Here is a 26,974-nt window from a genome sequence, read left to right as displayed (position 1 = left end):
CCTCAGACCGCACGGCCACGCCCCCTCCCCGGTCGGCCCCGCCCCCGGGGCCTGAGGCGTTTCCTAACGCGCCGCCGGCCGCTCGCCCGATCGGTGCGCTCGGCGTGCCGCGGGGCGGCGATCGATGATTGGGGCGTTCGGGCTGTGTCCGCGCATGCGCCGGAAGGAGTGCGCCGACCCCCGGGGTGGCGGCCATGGCGGGGCTGGTTCTTGTTCGCCTCCGTTATTGAGGTTGTTTTGCTGCTGTTGTTCAGCGGTGGCCCTGGGCGCCTCGGCGGTTTATTCCCGCCGTGCCTGGAAGGGGGTAAGCCCCTGGTGGGAGTGATCTCTGCGCGCTGGCTGCCTGCCGTGTGGAGGGGTTCGGTTGGACCCCTTTTCTCTCCTCCCTCCTTTTCAGTGTATGTACCCGTTTAGATGGTCTTCTAAAACCAAAAACGTCGAGGAGAGCGTGAACTCTGCTGGCGAAGATCATGGAAACGGGTTCTAGGCGAAGGTTAGAAGGAAGATACTGTCCCCAAAAGTACTTAGTTTTGTAAAGGTACATGGTTTTTTATAAGGTAGAGTTGTTGTCTCAGATGTAATGTTTTGACACCAGCAGTCAAATAATCTCACCAAAAATACAAAGTATCACAAGCTTGATTTTACTGGCTTAGTTCATCTGTCGTACTGGGAAAAAGGTTCCTCCCCACACCGTATACTTTATCAAATAGTATACTCAACTTCTAGAAATACACGTCGTAGAAGTGTAATGTTCATGGAAAAATGTAAAAGGCACAATCAGGCTTTTACTTTGTTTAATGAATTACTGAATTCAGAGGTAACTTGGAACAATGCTTATTCTCAGACTATCTTCTTATTCCTTCTAATGATACAATTTAATTACCTAGCCTTTCTCCACACAAGGAATAATATGAGAAGTACAAGGTGCAGGAAAATTGGGAGTACTTACTAGGAATATAATGCTGAAATAACAGTAGGCAAAGTGAACTTGAAAGGCCTAGCTTGTACCACCAAGTACAACTGCTTAGTATGGCACTATTCAGATTGCTTAACCCTATATTCATAGCAACAGCCCTATCTGTGTCCTTTTGGCACTCAGGAGGCCGGTCAGAAAAAGGAGACCGAAACTTCAAAATTTCTGTCCTGGGCTACAGGCACAATCTCCTTTTTGGCATCCAAACATGGTCATCCAACCCAGGTAAATGTGGTTGCTAAATTTCCCTTCACTTCATAGTTTGCTGTCAAATACACCTCAAACTGAAGGGCAGCCATTGTCTGTTTTCAACATGTCAGTAAATTCCTTGGTGGAAAGGAGAGGCTTGTCTTGATGAAGGTGATGAAAGGCAAAGAGACTACTGAAATGGAGTACTACTCATTGAACAATGGAAGAGCTGATGCTCATGACAATCAGCTTGGTGTTACAGACTGGGCCCTCAACTGGGAGCGTTAAAACAAGTGATTTCCTGAGAAGCGTGCTGTGCCCTTTGCCGCCGCCCCAGTTGTAGAAGTGCTTATGCAGTCGTCATCAAATGGGGTCACCTCCTGGACAAATCTGGAAGAGTAGGTTTCTGTGGCAGAGGGGGATGAGAGTGGAAGTGGCAAAGGCAGGGACAGAGATGATAGGAAGGAGGAGAACACATGCGGAGGGATCAAGAGCACCATGCCTCTCAGAAACTCTGCTTTCCTCTTGAACAGGGTTGAATCCAAAGCGAGTCATGCTGCTGCCTCAACATCATGACCATTTTCCATTGGCCATGGACATCCTGCTCTGGTTTGTCCTTCAGTGTTGTCCCTGTCCTGGCCACCTCCTGTGTTCCCACTGGCTCTAGGGCAGCTTAGTCTGCGCTCTTTAGGAAGGGTGGAGGAGGCTTCCCTAGTATGAGAAATGTTCATGGCCACAGTTGTGATGCTTCCAGCAGAAGCACCATTTCACTAGCTTGCACAAACTAAAATAATTGTGTGAAATAAAATGGTTCAGTTTCTCAGGAGCTGGCTATAGGAGTCATTGTTAGGTAACTAGCTACACCAGTTACAAGTGAGCATTTCTGCTGGCATTCTGCTAATTTTTCTTTTGAATTTTATGAGTCATGCCACAATGTAAGGTTTAGACACGTCCTCCACACAAAGGTAAGTATTAAACAGGAAAACCTCTTGAGAACCAATCATGATGAAAAGCTAAAATATTTTCCACAGCTTTCAGGTTTGCCTGTGCAAATTTCAGACGACCCAAAACCACCATCATTTTTGTTTCCCCTCACACATCTTTCTAAAAGGGCTGTTGTTTGATGAGTAATATTTTTTTCTCCACCATTTTCATTTTGTCTCAGTCTGCAGGCAGGAGACTTCCAATGGCCACATATGAGGTTGAGCTCAGGCTGGGAAGGGCACTGTGTCAAAATAGTACAGGAAACCTGAGTGCTTACAAACTTGAAGAAGTGGTTGTATGCAGAAGAATTTTGGCTTTCAGAAATGGTGAATTTTTTAGAAGTCTAATTCATTAAAATAATATACAGTATGGTGACAAAAGAAAACTCTTTATCAGTACCTCAGAATGGTTGTTAAAGACAATGTCATTTCTCAACTCAAAGTACTTCATTGAGGTTTTTTCTCCCCCACATGGTCAGCGTAAAACACAAGCAATAGGACCCATTCCACCAAAGAAGTAAAACCCTATTGATAGCCCTAGGGGTTTCTCTTGAGAAATTTGAAGCTTAATATAGCTGTAGTCCTGCTGACCTGCAGTCAACTTCCCATGGCAGAGGAGAACTATAAAAAGTAAAGGTCTCTCTGGTTCAGTTACATACCTCATGGAATTACTTTTTTTTTTTTCCTGAAAGCTGAGTGTAGCAATAAAGCTGTGAGCCAGTGGACCTTTTCCATTATTTTTCTTTCTGTATTAGCCACCGCAAAGAGTGTATTTTATAATACGTATAAATAAATATATATATGTGTATATGTTAACCCGTATGATACTGATATTTTGAATGACCAGGGTCACACTGAAAGATGTGAGAGATGATGGAATGAGAAGGAGAAGGTATAAAGGCTGGAGTATCATCAGGAGATCTGTGGAAGTCTGAAGTACCATTTTAAGTGTGCCAGTGGGGGAGGAGGTTCAAATCAAAGCCAGTAGAAAGAACCTCCTAACTTCTTGCAGCTTGATGGTGGTCAACTTTACTCCTAAAAGGTATTTAAAGCCCTTTATGCTAGTGCTCTATAGCTAATACATTTAGTGGAGCTCTGCTTTACACCATCCCAGGTTGGCTATCCACAGATGACCCTTAAGCAGTGTCTGAAGCTTGCTCATGTGGCTCTTAACTTCTCTGTTTCTGATGAAAATCTTTGGCATATGCAGCAAAGAACCTTTCAGTGGGTTTTCTGGGGTCTGCCCGTTTGCTTTATACCTTTTTAGCTACCACCGTGTTTTCTTGATTTAAATATTTCTTTACAGTATTGAATTGCTGAGAGTTGTGTGTGGAGCAAAAGTCTTTGAAGTGGCACATCAAAGACAAGAGTTTGATATCTTTGCATTAGCAGACCAAAATCACATTTCTCTGGGTAGTAAAAAGAGGCTCCAGCCATAGAGGAAGATTTCCTATGTCTTGTGATGAACCAAAGGGGTCAGGTTTTTCTTAGTGAGATTACTGAACATGCCTTCTAGGAACCTGTGGTGACTTCTTGCAGGACTGCAATTTATGCAAAACCACAGTAGGGGCTGCATAGGTTGAGAGAGTGCCTCATGCTGCTGTCAGCTCCATGAAAGTAACCGAATGGTTGTAGAAGAGACTAATGAGTGTGCCAAACAACTGGAAGAAAAGCAGAGAAGAAAGCTTAGAGCAGACCTACGCAAATGATAGACTCATCTGAATCGGGACAGATCCCAGACAAATAATGCCCGCTGCATACCTGTTGACGGTCTCAGTATTTCTTACTCTTCCCCTTGTCTTTTTGGGGACCAGCTTAAGAGCACCCTTGGAATTCTTAGCTGTGAGGACAGTGTGCAGTGCAGAGCTAGAACAAGAATGCTGATTTTTTTTTTTTTTTGCTAGGTGTACTTTGGTAAAAATGAACCTAGTAGTCCTGGTTCATGTGTTAGGATAGGGCAGTTATAGAGGTCAGCAACATGAACTCAATGGATCTAAACAGTGGAAAGTGTTTTTTACATCACCTCATCAGACAACTGCCTCTCAACACAGTTATCTATTGTTAATGGATTCTGTGTAGGCATTGCAGCTATGTTATTTATTTTGCAGCCTGGCACAGATTAATAGTTTTCTGGCAACTCTTCTCCAAGGCTTTGAAAGCCTTTATGAAGGGCATCAGTAGGCAAGCCATGCTCAGGAAAAGCTGTGGAAACACAGTGCCTTTGCAAAGCCTCTGAAAGATTGGGGGGGTCCCAGACCTACTCACAAATAAAACCTGTAGGGGCTGGGGTGGCCGTTGCCTCCTATGGATTCTGTTTGAAGATTTCATTGAGCTAGATCATCTACTGCCTCAGAATTTGGGAAGTGGATAGCATTGCTTTTCACACTGAATGGAGGAAACCATGATCAGGAACTTACTGGAGTTTTTCTTTTCCCGTGGGTATTTCCAGTGGTTGTGGAAAGGTGGAGATCACCTGCTTTTATGTCATTTAGCAAACTCCTGTCTGTATCATTTGGTGGTTTCTTTAAGTGTTCCTGCCAATACCTCTTTCCTATCAACCATATAAATTTTTTATTCCTTTTCCTCAGAGGTGATTTTCCGTATGAAATATCAGTGTATAGGAAGGGTTAAAATCTTAAAGCTCTTGAGTCCATTTTGATCTGACATTGTTGAGTAAGCTGCAGAAAGCCTACCTGTTCTTGAGCATGCTGCAGAGTAACTAGAGACAATGGAGCAAAGGAGCAACTGAAAAATCCAGTCCCAGTTCTGTGATAACAGCAGAGATATTTGTGAAATTGAAGTGCTCTCTCTGGACTTCAGGTTGGGTAGACACTATATTTGCTATCGTGTTTGAGAACTGTTTGTCTTGTTTTTGTTAATTATTGAGGTTTCTTTTTTGAATTTTTGGAAGTGAAGGAAAGTTTTCTGTGGGCTGCAAGTGGAGAGTTTTGTGCAGGACCAAGGCAAGTCAAGGACAAAATTCTTTTTCAGAGATATTCTGTTCTATTTCTGAAGTTGGTCAGTTTAAGGCAGTGTGTTTTTATGGCTGTGTTAAACCTGTACAAGACAATGACAGTGACTTTTTTTTTTTCATCAGAAGCTTTCTTAGTTCTTAGGCAGATTTTAGCTGTAATTTTTATTGCAAGTTTTATTTAAAGTTTTTGCAGACTGTTCACCAAATGTGGTATCTACAGATTGGTAAGTAGAGTACTTCATTAGCGTGAGACAGGTACACAGACTGAAACAAAGGAGTTTTTCATCTTTTCCTCTATTTAAAGTACTTGAATACACTATCTCTGAGAAGACAAAAGAATTAAGAGAATGATTTACATAAAGGAATTGGTCGATGGGGCCTCAGACAATGCAATTGGCAGCTCTGATTTAGACTATCAGGCAGCTGACAAGTTCCTTCTCCTTAGCTCTGTCTGTCTCAGTCATCTGACTAATCTTGTACAATCAATCCTAACATCTGACAGAGGTTTGGGGCTTTGATGAAACCAAGAATATCAGCCTTGGAGTGCAAAAGTAAAGCTTGTTGGTTTGAGAAAGCAATATGAAATGATACCGTCTTTTATTGCGGTGGCAGTTCAGTTGTTTGTTCTTTCAGCTTCTCACCTGGCGTACATTTAAGATCCAAGCAAGAATGTATTAGCTACAAAGCACAGTAGTAACTAAGATTGCTGTTTTATGTTCCTCAATGGGAATGAAATTCAATGAGAATGAGGTATCTCACCTGCGTTAAGGCTTCTAGTAATCCTGCTAGATAAATATCTAGTAAATATCTATGTACTTTAATGATAGAAAAATCTGTCTTTCTGGGTTTATATTGATTTTTAACTGACCCCTAATAATCAGGATAGAAAGTGGCATGTTTGCAGGAAAAGCTAGGACACTTTTTGGAAAAAGTTTAAGATTTGTGACTCCCACTGGCTTTTCTGCAATAATATAACTTTGCTACCTTAAAGTAATTATTTATTTTGAGTTGCTTAAAATAGAGAAAACCAAAAAGGCCTAAGAACTAGAGATGGAATGACCAATTAAGGGGGGGATTTTCAAAATTTGTCACAATGTGGATTATGTTTTCAGAATGTTTTTTCCCTGAAACCACTTTTTCTTCCATAGTGTCTTGGAGTAACTTTGTAAGGATTCCTTAGAGAACTACTATCAGATAATGCATTTTGTCTGTCTTATAATTCAGAAATCCACTGAAGAGCAGTATTTTATAAGGTACTGGGTGGATCTTGGTTTTGCAACTATTTAGAAGCTGACCTAATAATATTAATTCTAACACAGAAGTAAGACTACCAAAGGGTGGTGGGGTTTGGGGGGTTTTTGGTGGAGGGGAGAGTCTGTGGGGTTTTTAAATGCACTTATATTTTTTCTCATAGATTGTGGAATAAATTGTCCAAGACAATATGGTACTTATTAGAAATCCATGAATGACCTTACAGGCTGGAATACTTGGGAAACTAGCAAGACCTTTTTGCTACTTATTAATTAGCGTGGTTTTGTACATAGACAGGCACCATGATCACAGTGAGACATGTTAGAAGAGGATGTGCCACTCCCCTCAGTGGTAAGGCCAGAGTAAAGTTACCATAGGTCCCTAATACTAATAAACAATTTCCTAATGCAGCACTGAGAGGACTTGAAGTTGTCTTGAGAAACAGTATTGTTATTTCTAGAAAACTGAGCAGTGGCTGTCAGTGGTAGTGAAAATGAGGATGAATGCAAGAATTTTGAACAAAGAAACCTTACTTCTGTACTAGGAACGTGTAACAAAGAAATTATTTGTCACAGCTTTTGTGAAGCTGTGTCATGTGGTTATGTTGCACCGCGCAGTGGCTCACAGTCTCGCTTTGCACTCAAAGACACGGTGCTGCAGGCTCATGCTGGGACACTTTTCTCTGTTCCTGTGTTATCACCATGTAATTCTCACATTCACTTTGAATTTACCTTTCTCTCCTGACCTGATTTAGTCAATCTCACGTATCAGTGTTTGGACCAAGTCAGAGATTTGTGTGTAACAGGGAGGCAAGTTCTGTAGGGAGGCCTACTGTATTTTATTAGACCAGCTGATCTGGTTGAAAAACTTTTGGACTCACAAATCCAGTATATCCCAGGAGGTGTGTATATGAAAAGGGTGTTGTTCTATAGGAGGACAGACCTGGTCCTCCTTGGCTGGGATCGCTCTGTTATGTTCACTCTGCAGGAGGTAGGAGAGATGGTAAAATAAACTAGCCAAGAAATGGGTGTAGGGAAAGCATCAAGCAGTGGAGCAGAACCACTCAGTCCCACCAACAGCTAATGCCTGCCAAAGTGCTATCCAAGTAATCAGAAACCTGTGTCTTCTCCCACACTGACTGCTTTGTGCAGTAAAATCATTGGCTAAACCTCTATTGACTAGCTACCCTTGTCCCAGTTTCACTGAGGGAAGTGATGGATACGGATAAGAATTTTTGCAACTCATGGTATGCATCATTTATGATCATGTTTGCATCATAAATGTTGTTAACAGGTCCCTGTGACAAAGGTGAGAAGATGCTAAAGACATGGTATTCTTTCCTGCTGTGTTGTCTGTCCTTGCGGCTTGAGGCTAATCCTGGTCTTAAAGTGAGGATTACTCAGAAGGGGCTGGACTATGGTATGTCTAACATCGCCAGAAGTTAACTCATGATAAATACGCACAGAATATAGTTCCTTAATAAAGGTGCAATGTAGAAACAAGCTCCTTAAATATTGAAATAGAATAAACTCCTTTTGTCATCTCACACCAGGAACACTCTTCTCTCAATTATTTCCTTCCTTTCTGTGCACTCCAGGTGTGAATTTATCCTTGCATTGGTGACTGTATTCTCCTACAGTCCAACAGTGTTTCTACTACATTCCTCATATTGATCTACTTTCTTAGAACCAAAACAAGATGGTCATATAATTGGTCCTTTTTTAAAAGTGTCAAAAACCTGATTGAAAGTGCAATATTTAATTGAAGATAATAAGACATAATTGGAAAAAAGGTTACAATTTTGGTAGCTGCACACCTTAATTCTCATTCCTCCATTTGGCGTGGGATAGCATCTGCATGTGCCATTCTTTCAAAAAAATCTAGTAACTGTCTGCCATAATTATGCCCTTTAACAGAATATCAGCAATTTCCACAATGTATTTTCCTTACTCTTTCTATTCATGCTAACTTTCACTGTCTCTTAGCTAAGACTCACTCCACGGGTGTGGAGGGCACGCAGTATGATTTCAATTGTTCACAGAATTAATAATAATAATAAAGGTTAACAAGGCACAAATTCAGCAAAGAGTGGGTCGGGTCATGCTAAGGATTAATCATCGTTTATGTACTGAACATGCTGACAAGTAAACAATGGACTTGTGAGATGAAAAGTAGAAGCTCAGGGTTTATGCCTTTGAGATGAAAGCAAGGATCAGGTCCACTTACTTCTCTGTATGAGCATTGTTTTAAAGGCTTTTGAGGAGTTGAGAAGTACAGGGCAAACATCAGTCACCCAAAACAGAACTGACCTCCATATCTTTTTATGACACACAGGAGAAATTGCTCCCTAGGGGTCTCTCATGCCTTTAGAAATGAGAATTCAGCCTGCTATTTCTCAGTGATTTCTTTTTTGTGACATTCAGCATGGTCTTCAAGTGCTGAACGAACAGACTAAGTTTGCACACCCCTGCATTAGTAGTAAGAACAGACATTTAACAGTGCGCCTCCCAAAGGTATTTCTCGTATTTGGAGAGCACGGTGCCTGTCATGTCTTTTCCCTTAATATAAGATATGAAGGCTGAGGCAATAGATCCTGCCTGCATGCCCCTTCCCTTCTGCAAGAACCTTGAGAGAAATTCCACCACGGATCACTGGCTGCCTTTACTGACAGTTGTAAGAGAGCTTTAAGTTATTACAGTCAGAGCCCATATTTTGCTTTGGAGGCAGGAATTCCCAGGGAATCATAATTTACCTCTCCTTCATAAAAGATGCATTTTATTAAAAGGTATTCCAGTGTTGAGTTATCGTTGATTTCAATGCTTTACTTTTTTAATGCACTGAAGTCTGGGGGAGAAAAAAAATAGATGTTTTGTATTCGGTAACTGCGAGGCCAAAAGCTAAAGAAACTTATGCTAAAAATACCTGAAAGCGGGACATCATTCAGTAGTAAAGTTTTAGCAGTGTCTTCATCAAAGATGAGCAAAAAGAAGGAAGACACAAGGAATCTGGGGTTTAAAGATGTTCTGTTTGTTGATGATAGGGTCTGTATGTATTATCAATGCACAAGTAACATTGAAGCATTCAAGAAGGTAGGGATTCCTTAAAGCAAGGAGAGAAGGTAAGGAAATATGTCAGAGATCTGCAGCATGCTGTAATGGATAAGGTGCAGTGGTAAAACATATGTACTCTGAAAGAAACGGAAAGAAAACATTTTAAAGGATTGTCTTTAAACCACAAACAACTTCCTGTACACAAGCAACAATCCAAATAGTTCTGCATGTGACATACCAGCACTTCAGGTGCATATATCATTCTTCCATAAGTAAACACTACATATAGAAGTCATCTTGCTACTTCTAAACTGGCTTTTTCATCCAGCAAGTATGAAACAATCTGAGGTAAAGATGACGACCAAGTGTTTCCCAAGGCTGTCCACATTGTGAGTAAAGAAAGTATAACAGTTTCAGAAACCTGACAAGAGTTCTAGAAGATAAAATACAACTCACGGACGAAATGATCCTAACAGGTGATCTTGATCTTGGGTTAAATAATTTGTATGTGAGGCTAATAGAAGTTACAAATGGGCATATAAGTAGTTGGAAGGAGATCTAGGTAAGGATCATAGAATCAGTGTTTCAAGAACTATGTTAAAAGTGATGATTAAATTATTTAGCAATATATCGGGACCTTTGAGTGCCTGAATCTGATCTGCAAGGCATGTGCTTTCCTCTGTCCCCTTGTAGGCAGCAGGATTGGGATGGAGCTCCTGAAGCAAGCACTATTGAAAGAGACCTTCCCAAGCTGGAGTGGGCAGGAGAGTTTCTCGGTTGTTAAGGTCAACTATGTCATTTCAAGGTAAGTAAAGGAAATACATTTTAAAGTTTTAGGATGAAACAGCAAGTTATTACCGCATAGTAATAATAATGGAGTCATTGGTTTTTTCAGTGTAAAATTTTAGTGGTTCATCCAACTCTGTTCCCACTGCCCAAACACTGATAGGTTTTATAAGTACTTACTTCTACCACACTCAGAGAGGAGCTTTAGAAAGCTTCTGAAGGAGCATGTTGGCTGTTTTTTTAGTTGGTTTGAACCAGACTTTGGGGCAAGACAGGTGTAAGCATGGCTACGATACAGCAGGGGAAATGGGTGGGAAAGAGGGCAGAATTGGTGTTATTAACAGTCTGCTACTATGAAGGACCTGTAGCAGTGAAAATAACTTGCGTTTGATGAGAAAAAGTCAACAAAGGGATAAAATGAAAATGTGTGTGTGCAGAGGAACGGCGTATCTGGACTAACTAGGGCAGGAAGATGACTTTTACAGAATCTTTTTTGATGGATTTACAGTGGTAAATCAGCATTTTGATTGGATAGAGCTTGACACCTATTTCCTGCTGAGGAAAATCATTGTACCAAGAGCAGCCAGTAGAAAAAACCAGTCTTATAGGGTTTCCTACAATTTCTCCAAATAATGAGACTAATATAAAAGCAGGTTTTTCTACAGCCTTCAATCCCATCTTCCAATAGGCTATAAACAGAAAAACAGAAGCTTCTGGTCTTTTAATATTACTATCAAGCCAAACTCTGCTGCTCAGTAGCATTTTACTTCCTTTTCTTAACATATTACCCAGGGCAAGAAATACCAATCTGGGAGACTTCATGTACTTTCTGCTGGATAGGGCCTGCATCCTTTATCTATACCTAATGTTTTCCTAATAGCCTGCTTTCCATCAGGCTTCATTGTATTATATGATCCTTGTGACCTTAATCCCTGCACATCTGAGAGAGTTGTGTTTGGACAGGCTGGAGAAGAACAGACTATGGGAGTGGAGATGCATGTGTGTCTTATTGCACGTCTTCCACTGTCTGCTGAGTGGTGATTATAGAGAATATGCAGCCAGATTCCTCCTGGAGGTACACAGTGAAATGATGATGGGCAACAGACATAAGTTACATCAAGAAAAGTTCTGATTAGAAGTTAGGAAAAAATGCTAGGGAACACCAGAACAAGGGCCCAAAGAGGTTGGGGAATCTCTGTCCTTGGAGGTGTTCAAGACTCAAGTGGGCAGAGCCCCTGAGTTGGCCCAGCTTTGAGTAGTGGATTGAACCAGAAAATCTACTGGGGTCCCATTCCAACCTAAATTATTATATGATCTTCAAAGCCCCAATTCATTCTCCTAACCATAGTTCTTGAAACTGGCCATCTTCCCAGTGGATAGTCTGATTTTAGCTCACTGCAAACAAGATTACTTGAGGCAGCCTTACTGCTGCCCAAGATGTTGTTAGAGAATTATGGTCATTTTAACTAAAAGTAGCTGGTGCCTTCTGCCCCGGGGAAAGTAGACTAAAGGCAGTTGTTTCAGAGATCTCTGCCAGATATCAGGAAACAATGAGGAATGTATACTACATGATAAGATTACAGCTGATATCTTTACAATGTTCAGCTCAATTCAACACACCCATTTGCAAAACAATATCCTTGAGTATCAGAAACATTGGTTTTGGCAGGGAAATCTTCAACTAAGATTTTGGTTAGAAAAATGCGTCCTCTCCAGAGCCCTTTGCTGAGGCAAGAGAGAGGATACAGAAAGGGGAAAGAGAAACTTTGATGTTCATCAGCAAATGCTAGCATTCAGACAACCTGGATTTATTTATAGATGTAACCACCGGGTTAATACGCAGACTTATTTTCCCCCAGCAAGGACGTTTCACTTTAAGAAGTTTGTTTTTCTCCCAAGGGGAGGTTTTTGTTTTGGCCAGGCATCCTTTTTTCCCTGGCCAGATATCAAGGATTCTTTTTCCAAGGATGCTACTAAGTGTAATGGTACAAGTGTCTTTCTTTCCTAAAATATACAAGGGTCAGTCATTTCTGAAAAATTCTTTTACCAAAGCATTGTCTTTGCTTTTTATAGCAAAAGGGTTTTCAGTGATCAGGAGTCCTTCTAACCCTTCTGACGTGCAGTTTAATATCCCCTTTTCTGTATTCTGTAGGCTCAGAATTAACGGTGTAGATTTCCCAGAAACGTCTGCTTCCTTTATTCCTGGCACTGGCGTTAGTCTGTCAGTGGCACATGCTTCTGCTACGATCAGTGCTGACTGGAGAATGAACACGTGGCTGCTGTAAGTATTGTACAGTGTTATGCAGGTGCGCAGGACAGTTCTGGGAGAAGGGTTGCAAATGAAATTCAGAAATCTAGTTGGTAATTATTATTTTTCAGGTCAGATATGCTTTATCATTTAACAACAATCTATTTGAATAAACTTCCTAAGAAGGCAACATCCCCTGCCAACTAATGTGGTTTTTTTCTTTCTTTTTTTTTTTTTTTTTTTAATTATTCTACCCCACAGATTGTCTCTTTGGGAAGTAATGAGGTCAGACATTTGTTAGCATGCTCAGTTTGTCCAGACTGTATAGTATGTGGTATTACATGAATATTCAGGGCCACAGAGTTTGGAATGGCCACATTTGTTACTTTCTTTGTGCAGTATAACTGGAAGGTTGACTCTATAGCTAATTATCTCTTTGCTGGTACAGTGTATATTGTCTTCCAAAGTGCTTCTATTAAAGGAAGGGCATTGTCACAATGCCAAACATTCAGAACTTTGAAAATTCCAGAATTTGGGTCGCTGTGGAAAACTGACTTAGCTTCATGAGCCTGTGCGTTATGAGATTGTCTTTAATGGCATGATTGCATACTGTTTTTTCCTCAGCATTTTTGCTATAGAATTTTAATATAATAGTCTAGATTTTTTTGGGGGGCAGGGGTAGGGCTAAAACTTCCGGGATATCAGAAAAGTTTGCAAGGTGCTAATCTCTACAATTTGGGTTAATGGAGTAACTGGTAACAGCAGCAGGCGTTGCTCTGTTTGCAGCCCAGATAGTACAGCAAAATGGATCACCACGCTGCAAATTTCCCATTCAGTCTCAGTACTGGTGGCTGGAAACTGTTGTCACTGTGCCCCCAACCTGTCTGTTGTCCCTTCTGCCGTACCAGTATTGTGAGGAAAAGGATACTGTGTTCAGCAAGGCAAAACAGCTCTTCCCAAACACGAAGCCACCTCTCCCTCTTGCTGAAGGATAAGGACCTGGGCAAAATCTGGAGAGACCCCAGATGTATAAAACCCCAAAGACTTCACAGATGCTAAGAGAGGCGGGGAGCTGGTATGCAGGATTTGGCAGAGCAGATCGTGGTGGAGGTGGTGAAAGCCAGCTTTGGTTGAGTTTAGGGGGTGAAGGGTTTTTCATGCCTTTTTGAGGGCCAGAAGGAACAATCTGTGCTGCTCCGTTCAGTATGATGTTTTGTGAATGGCTGTAGGTTTAGACATATACAGAATATGCCCTGTTCTTCATCCCCTCTGTTCCCTAGTCCTACATGTTGCTTTCAGCATAGCAGACTAAGAGAGGCAGCTGAAAATGAGCTTTCCAAGGGAGACCATTGACAACCCACCCCTCCTGGACTGTTCCTAGGGTCTTGTCACAACTTTTTAGTTGTAATAGTGTTATCCCTGCATTTTCAGCCCTCCTCTCCACCATGTCCCAGAGCAGAGTCACAAAATCTCCTGGCAGGCCCTTTGTTCCTGGAAGCCTGTAGCTGAGACCCTGCTAAGAGAATCAGGATTCCTCCTGAAGAAGAGCAGATATAAGGGTGCAGGAACAGAGGATCTAAGTAGCTGGGGTTCTCCCCATCTCCCAGGCAGCCCTAAAAAAGGAGGAGGAAGGCTGAGATCCTTTAGCGATGGTCCCTGTCACTGAAGTATGGGTAAGGCTAGGTTGGAAGGATCTCTGGAAGTCATTTTGTCCAGCCTCCTGCTCAAAACAGAGCAGTCAGTGGACTAGATCAGGTCAGCTGTCTGTGGTGGTAGGAGGGACATTGTGACTGGCAATACTACTCACTGGTTTGGCCAGGTATAGTCTATGGTTTGGGGCTGGATTATGATTAATCTTTCAGAATTACAACCTCCTTCCCCAGGATTTTTGCTTAGCCTGAAAAATAAAGAGGAAAGCTGAGACAGTCATGGTTTGAGCTTCATATTGGGCTGGGCTCTTTCTCTATAGTGTGGTGCAGCCACTGTAGTAATGCCTGGGAAAAGAAAACCTGGTTAATCAGGATGAAGGGGTGAAAACTGATGCTTTTGGTGCAAATTCTGTTATGGTAAATGAGGTTTGTATAAGGCTTTTCTAACATCCATTCAGCTCTCTGCATGCTGCTTGGTTGGTCTACAGCTTCTACAACTCCTAACCATAGTCCTAATACCTAAATTTGCTGGAATTTAGGTATAAGGATATTTTTGCTGGGGTCTTAGAAGGGATTTTTACAGAAAGGAGACAGAATGAATGAATGGGTTTGGGACAGGACACAGAATGGAGGAATGCATACATTTTAAAGGATTATTGAAAATTGTTACAGGAAAGAGGAAAGCAGAACAATTGCAAATTTGAGAACCACTGGGTTATATATTTATTAGCTAACTGGCTTCTGCTGCTGCAGTCCCAGAAGCCTTCAGGGTGATCTGTCATGAAGGACTGGAATGTCTTGTGTTGCTGTGAAATTGTCACGTTTTTGCAAACTTGTCAAATCCTGCACAACACTGGAAAATTCATGTCCTGGAAACTCATGCATATAAGCTTTTTTTGAATACCATGCATGTCCCTAATCTACTTTAATCCCTAGAAAACCCATTCTTCATTCTAGATGATAGAAGGAAAAAGTCCTTTCAAATTTGATTTACATGTAGTTTCTTAAATTGTTCCCTTAAAGCAGATGTTTCCTTGACCGAGTTTGGTTTTTTTCTCCAAGCAGCAAAGACCAAGGAGGAATTACTGTGTCCATCTCAGGACTGTTCATTGCAGTTATCTTCAAAGTGTCAAGGGATACCACAGGCCGCTTGTACATATTGCTACACAATTGCCAGCTGAGCATTAATAGTTTAAAAGTCAAGTTAAATGGAGGATCTAGGTATGTACAGTAGATCTTCTAATTACTTTGTGGGAGGTAGCAGGGTTTGTAGCATAAGGGCCACTTTTCAAACTTTGACTTTTAGGGATCCAGTTACAGTATATAACTAACTATTGAAGGCTATGAAAATAGATTTTTAAAGGTGTTTTCAAAACCAGGCTCCTTTGCTGAGTGTGTGAAGTACGGTTAATCTACACTTCTTTGTGCATGTGCCAAAAAATGAGCTGCGTATGAAAAAAATGCCATTTGGGCATATTAAATATGACAAGACTGCGAATGGAGGTTTGTAGACATGAAGGTGGTCCGGACTGATTATGCCCTTTGACAAGCTGACCTACAATTTCAGAATAAAACTTTCAAAAGAGAATATGAAACAATGCTTGTAGTTCTCCTTATTCTGATTTCCTAGAAAATTTTTTTGTCTTACTGGAAGACAAAATGTGGCTAATTGAGTATTGTTTATCAACACATTAATATGAACTTTAACTACTTTGCAGATTGCCTTCTAAATAGCTCTTATGAGACTGAGAACCCCTAGCATTTGTCTAAGACTCACAAATTAACAAAAAAAGTCAACTGCACAGTCTACCAATATCACTGTGATCACATCTCATTAATATAAATGGCATTGACGTCCCAGGCTGCCAGGTTTTATATTTCAAAGATTTCAGTCCATGGTAAAAAGTCATTGTGTTCATTTCTTTTCCTTTAGCTGGATCTACAGCTTTCTGTCTGGTTATCTTGAGAAGCCCATTCACACCAAATTGGATAAAAATGTAAGTTTGCAAATATGGTTTCAGCAAGTGAAGGGAGGAGTTCACATACAGCCCTTACATTACTGACTTGTCTCTCTTTTCATATAGCTATGCCTAAACATCAAATACAAAGTCCAACTGATGGATGCACAGCTAAAAAAGCATAAGGGTGAGTTGTTGATAACAGCTTTTTGTTAAGTAATTTTCATAGTGCTCAAATTGTAGCCTTTTTTATTAGATGCCAAACCTTTCCTGTGTTCACAGTACAAAAAAAGTGAAGGAAGAAAAATACAGCCATTGTTCTATGCTTTTACCTATTACAGAGTCTACCCTAGAAATCTCTTGCATGCACCTTATATACATTCAGATTTCTTTGGTGTCCATAGCAGGTCACCTGTAGTCTTTCAGTCTGTTGTAGCTGACCTGTGTTATTTCCTTAGATTTTTGACATGAACATTTTCATGCTGATCCTTTATGCTCTTGGTACTGTGGACATGAGAAAACCTGAGTTACCAGTAATCCACTAAAGAGCTAGCAAACATACCTGTAAGGTCTCGTAAACTTAGCACATCTTGTTCTGAACTTGAGTTCAGTAAGATAACAAGATATTGCAGGAAAGCAATGTCACACTACACACTAAGCATGCTTCTCTTCACACCAATAACAATTCCTGTGTCACTCTTGCAGAGACACGAAGACAATAGATATCTGTGTCCAAAAAGCATATATATGTACACATAAGATTTTCATTTCTATAATAAATCCTACAGCTTTTCTTTTTTTCTTCTTTTTTGTTGTTGTTGTTTTTTTCCAAGACTAATAATATTTGTAGTTTTCGCCAATTCAAATTCATTTAATTCACTCAAGTTATATAATTCAGGTCAGAGAGTTTGTTCCCACTCTGCACTTTGCATTGCGGATATTTCTACTATCTGCTCTGCTATTCAGAAGCAGAGTAAGTAGACTTGTATTTTTCCTAAAATGGCCTAGAACCTGCCACGTGCCAAGCAGTGGCAAATATTACTAAAAATCATGGTCATCAAGAACATTTTCTTATGCAGCACATACCTAAACACTTCAGGCACAAGGGCACTCCAAGCTGTGCTGTTATATTGAGGAGCTCATAATCTCTGTGTGAATTCACCAATTCTCTTTAAACCCCTTTTATTTTTGTACAGTATGAACAGACCTTACAGTCCAATCAAAAATAACAATCAGACTGAAGTTGCATGTGAGCACCTGTCAGAAAAATACTTCAATCATACTGACTGATAAAGTGCCCTCTATTGTTGTGAACAAACATCCCTTGTCTTCAACACTGATATGCATAAAAATGTGCTAATGTCATCTTCCAATGTATTTATTAGTATTTACCAGGATGCCCCAGATACTCCTTCTTTCACTGCATAGGAGGGATTTCTGAGGAGTGTGTTCACTTGTGAACAACAGGAGAACAAGGCCTCAACCAGGAGGAATTGATGACTTTCCCTATTCCCCAGAGGGAATACTCTCACTTTTTCCCTTATAACAAGTGTTTTTAATTTTCTTCATCCTTCTCCCATCATTCTTCTTCTTCAGATTCATCATTTCTGTAATGCCTTTGCCTTTAACTAAACAATAACCGTTTGTGATGTGTTTTTGTAATAATGGCTGTTTTGTTTTTGTCCATCATTCTTCTAGTCTTAAGCCAGATTGATGCCTTTGCACAAATAGACTATTCCCTAGTTAGTTCTCCAGCAGTCTTCAAATCACACATTAACTTGGATTTGAAGGTAATTTGTCTTTAATATTAGTGTGTGTTCTAAGACTTTTCTGATTCCCTTTTGTGTTGATTCGTTTTCTTTCACTACAGTCTTACTCAGCCTCTCCAATATTTAATTAGAAAAGCACTAAGACATTTGGACATTTTGGTCAAGAGCTATTTTGGAAACCAGATATGACTGTTTATTTAATAAATTAACTGCATTCATTAATTTACCAAAGCTATTGTTTAGAATTAAAGTATTTCAGAGTTGAAGCCCTTCAGAGATGCTTTATAAACAGCATAAAAGTATTCTTTAGGTACACAGCTCTTCCACTGCTGCTTGGTCTTTGCCTGTTACTGTTGATATGTACCAGTGTGATTGCAATCCACAGCATTTGTTTTGAGATGACTCAGCATCTTGTATATGTACAGGTCACACCCCAGCAAAAGACTTCTTACAGACAGTCCTTGAGCAGCACGCAGCAGTTCCTTTCTTATCTATTTTTCACCTTTGTCAGCAAGAGATATCTCAGCAACGCCCAGCTTTTGCAGCAGCTTCAACAGTCCTTGCAATTCAGAGCATCCCCATGGCTCTCAGAACTGACTTCAGTTAAGAAAAGTGTGCTAGAGCTATGGTTGAAACTCTCCCTCTTTGTTATTTTGTTCAAGCAACTTCTACCATCCACAAAAAAATGCTCCGCAAGCAGGATATACATAGCTTAAAAGTACTAAGCAATTATTTATCAGCTACTATAGCTAACTAGAACTTACAGACTAAGTTTTGATATGCTGACGCCACAATGCTATACTGGATGAATCTTTGTAAGTCAGTTATTAATCAGTTAAGGAAGTTACTGGTCTTCAGTGCTCCTTGGAACAGGCTGATTCTGGATAGTTATGAGTTGCCATCTTCCAACTCTCAACTTTTTTCTTAGGCTTTTATACCTTTCCATGTCAGTATTTTTCCTGTTGAATCTTTCAGCTACTAACCATTACAGTGTCAGTAATTACACTACTTAATGTCTGTTCTTACTTTTCTTGTCTTACATGGCCTTGGCTCACATACCTTCTCACATTTTAAGAACTAATTTCTTAGTATAACTGAACCAAGGTCCCACACCTGTGCAGCACTCAAACTAGGTCTTGGAGGACTGGCAGCTGGACCAGGGCTAAGAATTAGGTGGTATAAAAGGCTCCTTTGTATCCTTGTCCTAAGCAACTTCCAGTGGTTTTGGGGTTTGCCTGAAGGTTTTCTTGAAATGTCACCTTTAGAATTAAAATAACAAATGTGTCTTTGCCACAAGAGAAAGGAAGCTGTGGTCCAGAGGATTTTTTTGTGTCTCATAGCTGCAGTTCAGATTACTCACTTGAATGCTCAAATTCAAACTTTGAAAGGATGGAGGCCAGATTTTCTCTGTGATTCCTGTATTTTTCCAGAAGAGCCTGAATTTGTTGATTTTCAGGGCATATCACAGACTTATTTGCTTACTTCAGGTTTTCTTTAATGTCAAGCTTTTCTTTATGTTAGGAAGAATTCTTTCTGTTCAACCACTGCTAATGCATTCTGACAGATACAAATATTTACATCTAGGAATACTTGATAATGCCTCTTTGCAGGGCACAGTCTATCCAGTAGGAAGTCACACAGAACCTCCCTTTGTGCCAGCTCCATTTGATTTCCCAAACCAGGGTGATTCCATGATCTACCTGGGAGTCTCAAGTTATTTTATTAAGTCGGCTTCACTGGCTTACTACAGAGCAGGGGTCTTTAACATCACCATCTCCAAAGAGGTAAGTATAATTTGCATGTAATAGATTTACAAATATCAGCAGTATGGATGCTCAGCAAAGGAGACACATTATGTTTGTCATCTCACACAGATTTGGGTCGCACCTCCACCACTCGTAGGAGGGATCCATGACATTCATTCTATATGTCATCATTTAAAATAGTCAAAGTCTCCCTCACACTCAAGTCTGAACTTCTTGGAAGCTCTAGGCAAGGAATGACAGGTACGAAAGTCACAGAGTCAGTGTGCAAGGGGTGGCAGAAAGAACCAAAGAAAGCTTTTTTCTGCATGGATTCCACATAGGAGAGGAATGGACAAGACAGGAAAAAGTATACTGAAGCCACAGTCTGCTGCATAGAGGCCCACAACAAATGTATCTATCGGCTGTATTGAGAGCTGGAACAAACCCTCAGACTTAACAGAGCAGCAGAACAAGGAAAGAAGCAGGTACAAGGACACGAAGCTTTCAGCTGTGGGTGAAGAACATACAAGACTTCTCTCAGAAGTGGTTTCCACACTGACATTAGTAGTCAGAGTTTCCAAGAAGTTTTGCTAACTGAAAGAGTGCTAAGAGCATCTTTATAAAAATTGGTGACACAAATGGCGCCAACAAACATCATCACAGTGGTCAGCAGCAAAAGGGCAAATGAGATTTTTGAGTCCTGCCTCCGACAGATTCAGTATATTTCATCTAAGAAAGTCCCAAAGGCAGGAAGTAAGCAGGATGCCAGGTCTGTTCTTTCAAAGAATAATGCTTGTTCGCTGGTACGTGCTTCTGAAACATGTCCATGAGAAATCTGTTTCTCTTCTGTTCCACAGAGCACCGTGGCTTCCCTAGGAATCATTCTGGGGCAAGGGAATGCTAAATCAAAACAGAGATTATCTAGAACTAAAGTAAACAGAATATGGGTTTTTTCTCCAAGGGAAAAAAAATTTCCCATTTTCAAGCTGATATAATATCTAATTTATTTCATTTGTTTACAGCTTGCTACTACTTTTAACCTAAATACTGCCTTATTCAAAGATTTTGTTCCTGAGGTGGGTACTTTTACTTGTATGGGCTTTTTAAGAGAGAGCAGTAGCTAAATGTTTCTTTCAGGTGCTATCTGTGTACTAACTCATTGCAAAACTTTGGAGGAGACAAGGAAACTGAGCTGGTTTATGATTAGTGGACATTTATGTCCACCCATCATAACACCATGTTCTTCCTAACTGTAGCAAATTACTCATTAGCCATTCGTTTCCCTGCTAAGTGCTAGATTTGCTCTCAGTATCTGAAACAGTTATAAAGACTAAGTGGCAGACAGCTTTGGTGATATCAGTTTCATTTTATTTCTATTTGAGGTAATGGCATCTCTGCTACTGGTAGCCTCACTTCTCTATGCAAATATACCTGATTTATGGCTGCTGGAATTTATATACAATGAGAAGTAATAGTCATGAGGAGCTAAGTTTATAAATGTGGTGCAAGATACTATGAGATGTTTTAAAAATCTCTGATATGGCAACATTTACTATAAAATTATGAGATTTGGCATCTGTGACATTGCAAACTAAAGTTTTGTCCTCTAGGAGCTTCTCTATTTTTCAGAAGATTGGCTTTTTGGAAGGCTGCTGCTTTTCCATATTTTTTATATTGTCAGGCTCATTAATTTTTTTTTGGCATTAATCACTCATGTCCCTCATTTCTTTAACATGTGGTGCCAATCCTCTCTTCTTGAAATACAGTTTTCAGGAACAACCCTTAAATATTTCTCCATATATATTCCATATCAGTGTGTCTAAAGCTTTATCATTTTTCTCTGAAACTGAAGAGTATATGCAATGCTAATTTTGTCATTTCAGTTGGTGTAATTAAAGTGAAGTATTTTTAATATAGGTTAATTAACAAGAGGATTGGTATATAGCACCTAATTATGATGCAGCCACAGAAACTATAGCTTAAGAAAAACTTAACTCTGCAGTCAACTTTTTTTCCTCTGAAATTCCACAGATTGCTCTAAGTTATGTAACGGCATGCCCAGTGCTGCTGAAGCTGATGGCTACTTCACCACCTGCGGTCAGTTTAAACGCAGACAGATGCATCTTACAGATCACTGGCTGTGTAGAAGTGTTTGCTGTTCTGCCAAATTCAACGACCCAGTACATCTTTAGAGGGAATCTAGTAAGTAACATGAGGTAGAAGATAACATTCAGTGCTAGGGCTGAACAAATCACACGGTAATCTTCCAGATCCTTTGAAAATCACAGAGATCAGCATAAAATAGCATATACTGGTCTGCCACAAATATGCGTAATGTTTTGATGCATTTCACAGGGAGGAAACATGCACCACATACTGTACAATTTAATAAGCAGGTGCAGAGAGCTACTTATGAAAGCCCTTTTTTCCTTGTGGGAGTTGAGTGATTATTCAAGAATAAATTGTAATATATAAATACATGATTATCTGATGCCCAGTCTTCCTAACTTGTTTGTTATAAAATAGTTCAGTGTGTCCCCAGACATCTTTTCATTAAATTGAAAGTGAGTTCATTATGTCAGCCATGCAAGGACTTAAATGATCCTAATGATAAGGAGGCAATCAGGCCAGTATTATCACTTTGCTCACGCAATCTCGGTTGCTGGCAGAAAGCAGCAAATTCACAAATGATTTCACTATCTACATGTATTGACCAAATAAAAAGTTTAGACATTGTGTTTCCAAACACAAAAGCAATTGCATTTGTGCCTGTATCTAAGACAGTATCTATCTGTGTATACAGTCACAGAAGACTGTTCTGTTTTTTTCCCTGCAGACAGCCAGTACCAGAGGCAATTTGACAATAACCAAACAGAAGTTGATTATCTCATTACTTCTGAAGAGGTAACCAAAGGAAATTCAGAAAGCAACGTTAACTATCCCAACATTAGGACAGAGCAGAACTTCATTGTGTCTGCCTGATAGTGCTTGTTTCACCATGAGAAAAAGAAAATTAATTACCTTCTTTCTCACAGGGGCTCTAAGATACTTTTGACTGGTTGATCTAAATCTTGCAGATGAAATATAATAATATTGTGGAACAACCATGTCTCTTGTGCAACATGGTATTATCCCTTTCTGTAGGTTAAATACCTTTCCAGATGACAATGTTCAATTTATTGGTTATCTTAAAGGCCTCTGTTTCAGTCTGTGCTGATGTTGGAGAATGAAGTTCAGTACTTTATTTGAAACCCTCTAAATATTGCTGCCATGCCATGTCTCAGCATCATAAACAGAACTACCAGCGTGCAAACACTGCACTGGACCACTGTAACTAGCTCTCTGTATGCCTTCCCATGAGGGGAAGGGAAAAGTGAGACTACAGAATACAGACTGCAGCAGACACTGTGCCATCAAACAAATGAGACTAGAAAGGTGTCTGTAGTTTGAAGCAAAGCTCAGAGCTTTTTAGATTTTGCTTAGACCTTGCTGGTTTTGTGGTTACCTACAGTTATGGGTGTTCTCAGCTGCCTTACAACAAATTTTATTCACACTTGAAGCTGGGCTTTGTTTACAGCCCCATTCTCCCTAAATGCACCAGCTGGGTTGAAGCACAGACTTTCAGGCAAGTAGCCCACATTGGTTTCTTCTTGTTGGTTCTGTACTCCAAGTTGGGGCAGAATTCCAGAATACATAATATTTTTTAACCTATTACATTTTTGTTAAAGGAAAATGTAAGCAGCCTTTTCTTAGTTTTGGTCACTGGACCTTTTTAACAGGAAAAGAGGACTTGGAGTGGTCAGAGCCTGTCAGTATAAGTTTAAGAAGTAATGGTGCCACTCACTTAGAGCTTTTGACACAAGATTGTGTTCTTCTGTTCTTAAAAATGTTGGTTTTCCCCAAGATTATGTTTACAGTGATCTGAGAATGCATTACAGGCATCAGTGGGAAAAGTTAGAAAATAATAATGGTTAGGAATGGATATTAGTTTATCCAAATCATAATGAACATTTGAGGAATGTGTAGTTCAGCCATTGCAGGAAATGGCAGTTCCAGAAAAATTTGATTTCCCAAGTCTTATAGTCAAAGCCCAGGACTACACTTGACTGTAGGAGGAGATTGGTATCAGAAAGATCCCAGTGATTCTAGAACTCGTTTGTAGTTGTGCCAGTTTTGATTAAAAGCTGTTGGGAATCAAGGAGTCTTTGGCAAAATTAAATGTGCGAATCAGCTTGAAATCAGTATGAAATTCCACAAATGAATCTTCACTCAGTGTGCATAACTTGTGGCTTCATCCTTTCTAGTGAATCCTCTTCTTTCACATCTTTTCCTCAGGTTCCAGTTCTCCCTGCTGCACTCCATTCTTGGCTTCTCTGAGGTAAGCTGATGGTTTCAGTGCCTGGGAAAGGTAGCTGAGCCCTTCAGAGAGAAAAGAAATTCATCTGAACTTGTTGCTGGACAATTCTTAGTCTGTCCTGGGGATATCATCTGCCACTGCTCTTTCTGTTTTGAAAGAGTATATTCTCTGCTTTGCTTTTTCTTTCCAGTAAGAGGAAATACCTCTTGGAGTGTTGTTTGGTTTGTTGGTTTTTTTTTTTTTTTTCTCATTAGAGGCTCCAAATGTTATGGAGTTATTACTGTGTAACATTAATTGAAACAAAGAGAAATGTTTGCCTGGGTCTGCATGACCTAGCAAGCCGTCATAGTTGATTCTGCTCACTTCTGTATCCAGCAGCACAAAGGCAGGCATGGGGCTAGCACCTCTTCTAGCTGTTCCTGAGAGCCAGCCTGAATTCACAGCTGGATTGAGTAGGTGCAGCAGTTGGAGTGAATACAAAGTCAGGCTTAAGCTTAGTTTCAGGAATTATCTTGAATCACTTAAACCAAATACCATAAAAATGGGAGTCAAAAATAGGGGATAAAAGGAACACCATGCCACTGCTTTGATCATTCACTGCAGACTGAGAAATGGTCAGTGTGACTCTGCAGCAGCTTAGCCTAACCTACATCTTTAAGTGAAGGGAGGAGGACACTAACTGCATTGGCATAAGACAGAACACGAGGACAGGGCAGTTCTTGCCACACAGAGAACAGTTCACTTCTGAGAAGTAAGTCCTGGCAGCTGAAATGGGCTTGAGCAGATTTCATTCCTAAAGTTAAGGTTCAACCCAGACACTTAACATACAGGAAAAAAAACCCTTCAATTTAACTTACTGCAAGAAAAATGTGGCACCTCTTTGCCAGTATATGTTACATTGTTCAGCTGCATCTTAAACCAAAAAAAAGATCTTTTTTACCTGAGATTTTCTCTGCTAAGCTCTGTTCCAATCTTTTTGCATGTCACTCTAGTTCTAACCCTCCATCCCCCCTATCAAGCTGCAATCCCATAGGCATCAGGCAATAATCACCAAATGTGTTTGCCCCCTCACAGCAGATTTCACTGGTGGAGAACTTTCTGTCTTATGCTTTACGGAGTGCAGTGATCCCAGTAATCAATGGTAAGGATTGTGGCCAGTTCCTGAGCACAATTGGTGGGAAAGCAAGACTGAAACCATAGAAGGGAGTGCCCAACTTTAAAGACTGGGTTATGGGAGGTTCTCTGACTGTTTGGCTGCACCTGGACAGGTCTGCTCTGTGTTGGACTTCAGTCCAGGTCCCTCAGTCACCTGGATCAGGGGCTGGGACAGAGCAAGTCTTGGCTCCCTTCCAAACAGCGGGCTTGGGTTTCCTTTTCACTGGATGCAGCGTGGCAGCAGAGCTGACGCATAAGCTTGAGTCTTGTCCTGACACAGAGTCAAGCCATGACCGGAGAATGGCCCAGACTGGGGAAGTGCAGAAGCACGCTTCTTGGGGCTTCGGGGTGACATCTCTAACTTTATCACCTCCCTCTGCCTTTGTGCTTCACCTGCTGCCGCAGGCAGGACAAAGTAGAAAATCGGTTCGGTGGGATGCAGAGGGTGAGGGATGATGAAGAAAGAGGTGAAGGTGGAAAGAAGCAAGTGGAAGAGGACAGAAGGTGCCTGTGAGGTAAACAGAGGTGAGGAGACTGCTGAGGAAGGAAGTGAGCTATTGATGAGGAGAAAGGAAAGAGAATGAAAAGGAGGGATGCAAAAGTCAGCTATTTGGAAAAGCAAATAGGAATAGAGCTGAGGCTTGATCCAGGAAGGTAGTCATAGATGAGAATAAGAGGGACAGACAGGATTAGAAGATCAGGTAGAGAAGAAAATGAAAGGAAGACGGAGAATAAGTCATAGTGGGAAACAGCAGAACTCAGATCCTGTGGGGCAGATATCTGGAGAGGAGCAAAGGCAGTCAAATCCCAGTGTCAGAGAGCTGAGAGACTGTTAGGAGGTTTGTATGCAACTTTTTCACAGGATTTTTTGCTTTTTAGCACATATGATTAATAGCTCCCTTGAGAGGCACAAGGACAGCTGATTAAAGGGAAATTGCAAAACAAATCAAGCTCCTTGAGAAAGATACTTCTGAAGTGCATTTTATTATTACATTCAAATGTATTTATATTTGTCCTTTCCAAAGATAAACTAGGAAAAGGATTTCCTCTTCTTAACTTGGCCCATACTACCCTGACTAGACCTGTAATAAGAATGAATCAGGTAAGAAGTCTGATTTCTTATTAAAGAATATTGCTTCTTTTTCAGGCCTGACACATTTGTGTGTGTTCTTGTGTTGGGTAGATCTAAATGTTACTAATAGTAAAGCTTTAATTGTACATTAGATATAAAATCCAAACTCTGGATCAAAATTGAGCCCTCTACCCCTCCACCCCTAGCAGTTGTAGGTTATAAAGGGTCCACCAGCCCTTTGGGGTATGCCAGCATGGGGTATGCCAGCAGGGCTTAGGAGCATTGAGTGCGTGAGTCCTCACTACTCTGACCGTTCTCTACTAAGGCTCATAGGCAACCTGAGTGTCTCAGTGGTGTTACTCAGCCTTCTGGAGGGTTTTCTTAACTTACATCAGAGCCCATTCCTCCCCTAAAGCTAACAAAAGTTCAGGAGGCATAAAGCCACTCGTCTCCTGCCCTACTGAGGGGCTTACCATGGGATCTTGTCCCAGAATACTGATCCTGAAGATGTCCATCTGAAATTTAAGGTAATTTTGCATGTTCTTCTTTCCTCAGGGCCATCTGGTGATTTCCACTGATGTTCACTACAAACATGAGGAAGCGGGAGATGAGGACCTTCACAGTCACTCCTAATGTCCCTTTACTTTTAAACAACAATAAGAGAAAAATGTAGTCTCCCTTCTGCTGGCTTGTAGGGAGTAGATGCTATAACAGTAGAAGCATGGCTTTTCTTCACTATTTTTAATGTTCTAATAAAACTTTTTAATCACTTTTCACAAACTAAATCTGTGGGTTTTAGTACAGTGAGTGAGAGT

The 26,974-nt window shown here is 40.5% G+C and overlaps 1 protein-coding gene across 1 annotated transcript; it reads left to right on the top strand.

The window, feature by feature from the left end:
- Positions 1-124: 124 nt before the first annotated feature.
- Positions 125-26,839, top strand: LOC126047851 (BPI fold-containing family C protein-like). Its single transcript, XM_049822057.1, is given in 18 exon segments — positions 125-178; positions 180-260; positions 262-304; positions 1,067-1,198; positions 10,114-10,225; positions 12,359-12,487; positions 15,169-15,324; positions 16,037-16,100; positions 16,188-16,248; positions 17,760-17,851; positions 19,441-19,614; positions 20,598-20,651; positions 21,607-21,777; positions 22,412-22,479; positions 23,911-23,953; positions 25,010-25,073; positions 26,113-26,189; positions 26,715-26,839. Coding segments are annotated over 18 exon segments (1,653 nt in total). The 3' UTR covers positions 26,793-26,839.
- The last annotated feature ends 135 nt before the right edge of the window (positions 26,840-26,974 follow it).

This window comes from Accipiter gentilis, chromosome 18 (genome assembly GCF_929443795.1).
Source record: "Accipiter gentilis chromosome 18, bAccGen1.1, whole genome shotgun sequence".
Taxonomy (NCBI): domain Eukaryota; kingdom Metazoa; phylum Chordata; class Aves; order Accipitriformes; family Accipitridae; genus Astur; species Astur gentilis.
This window is presented reverse-complemented; position numbering and strand designations above follow the sequence as displayed.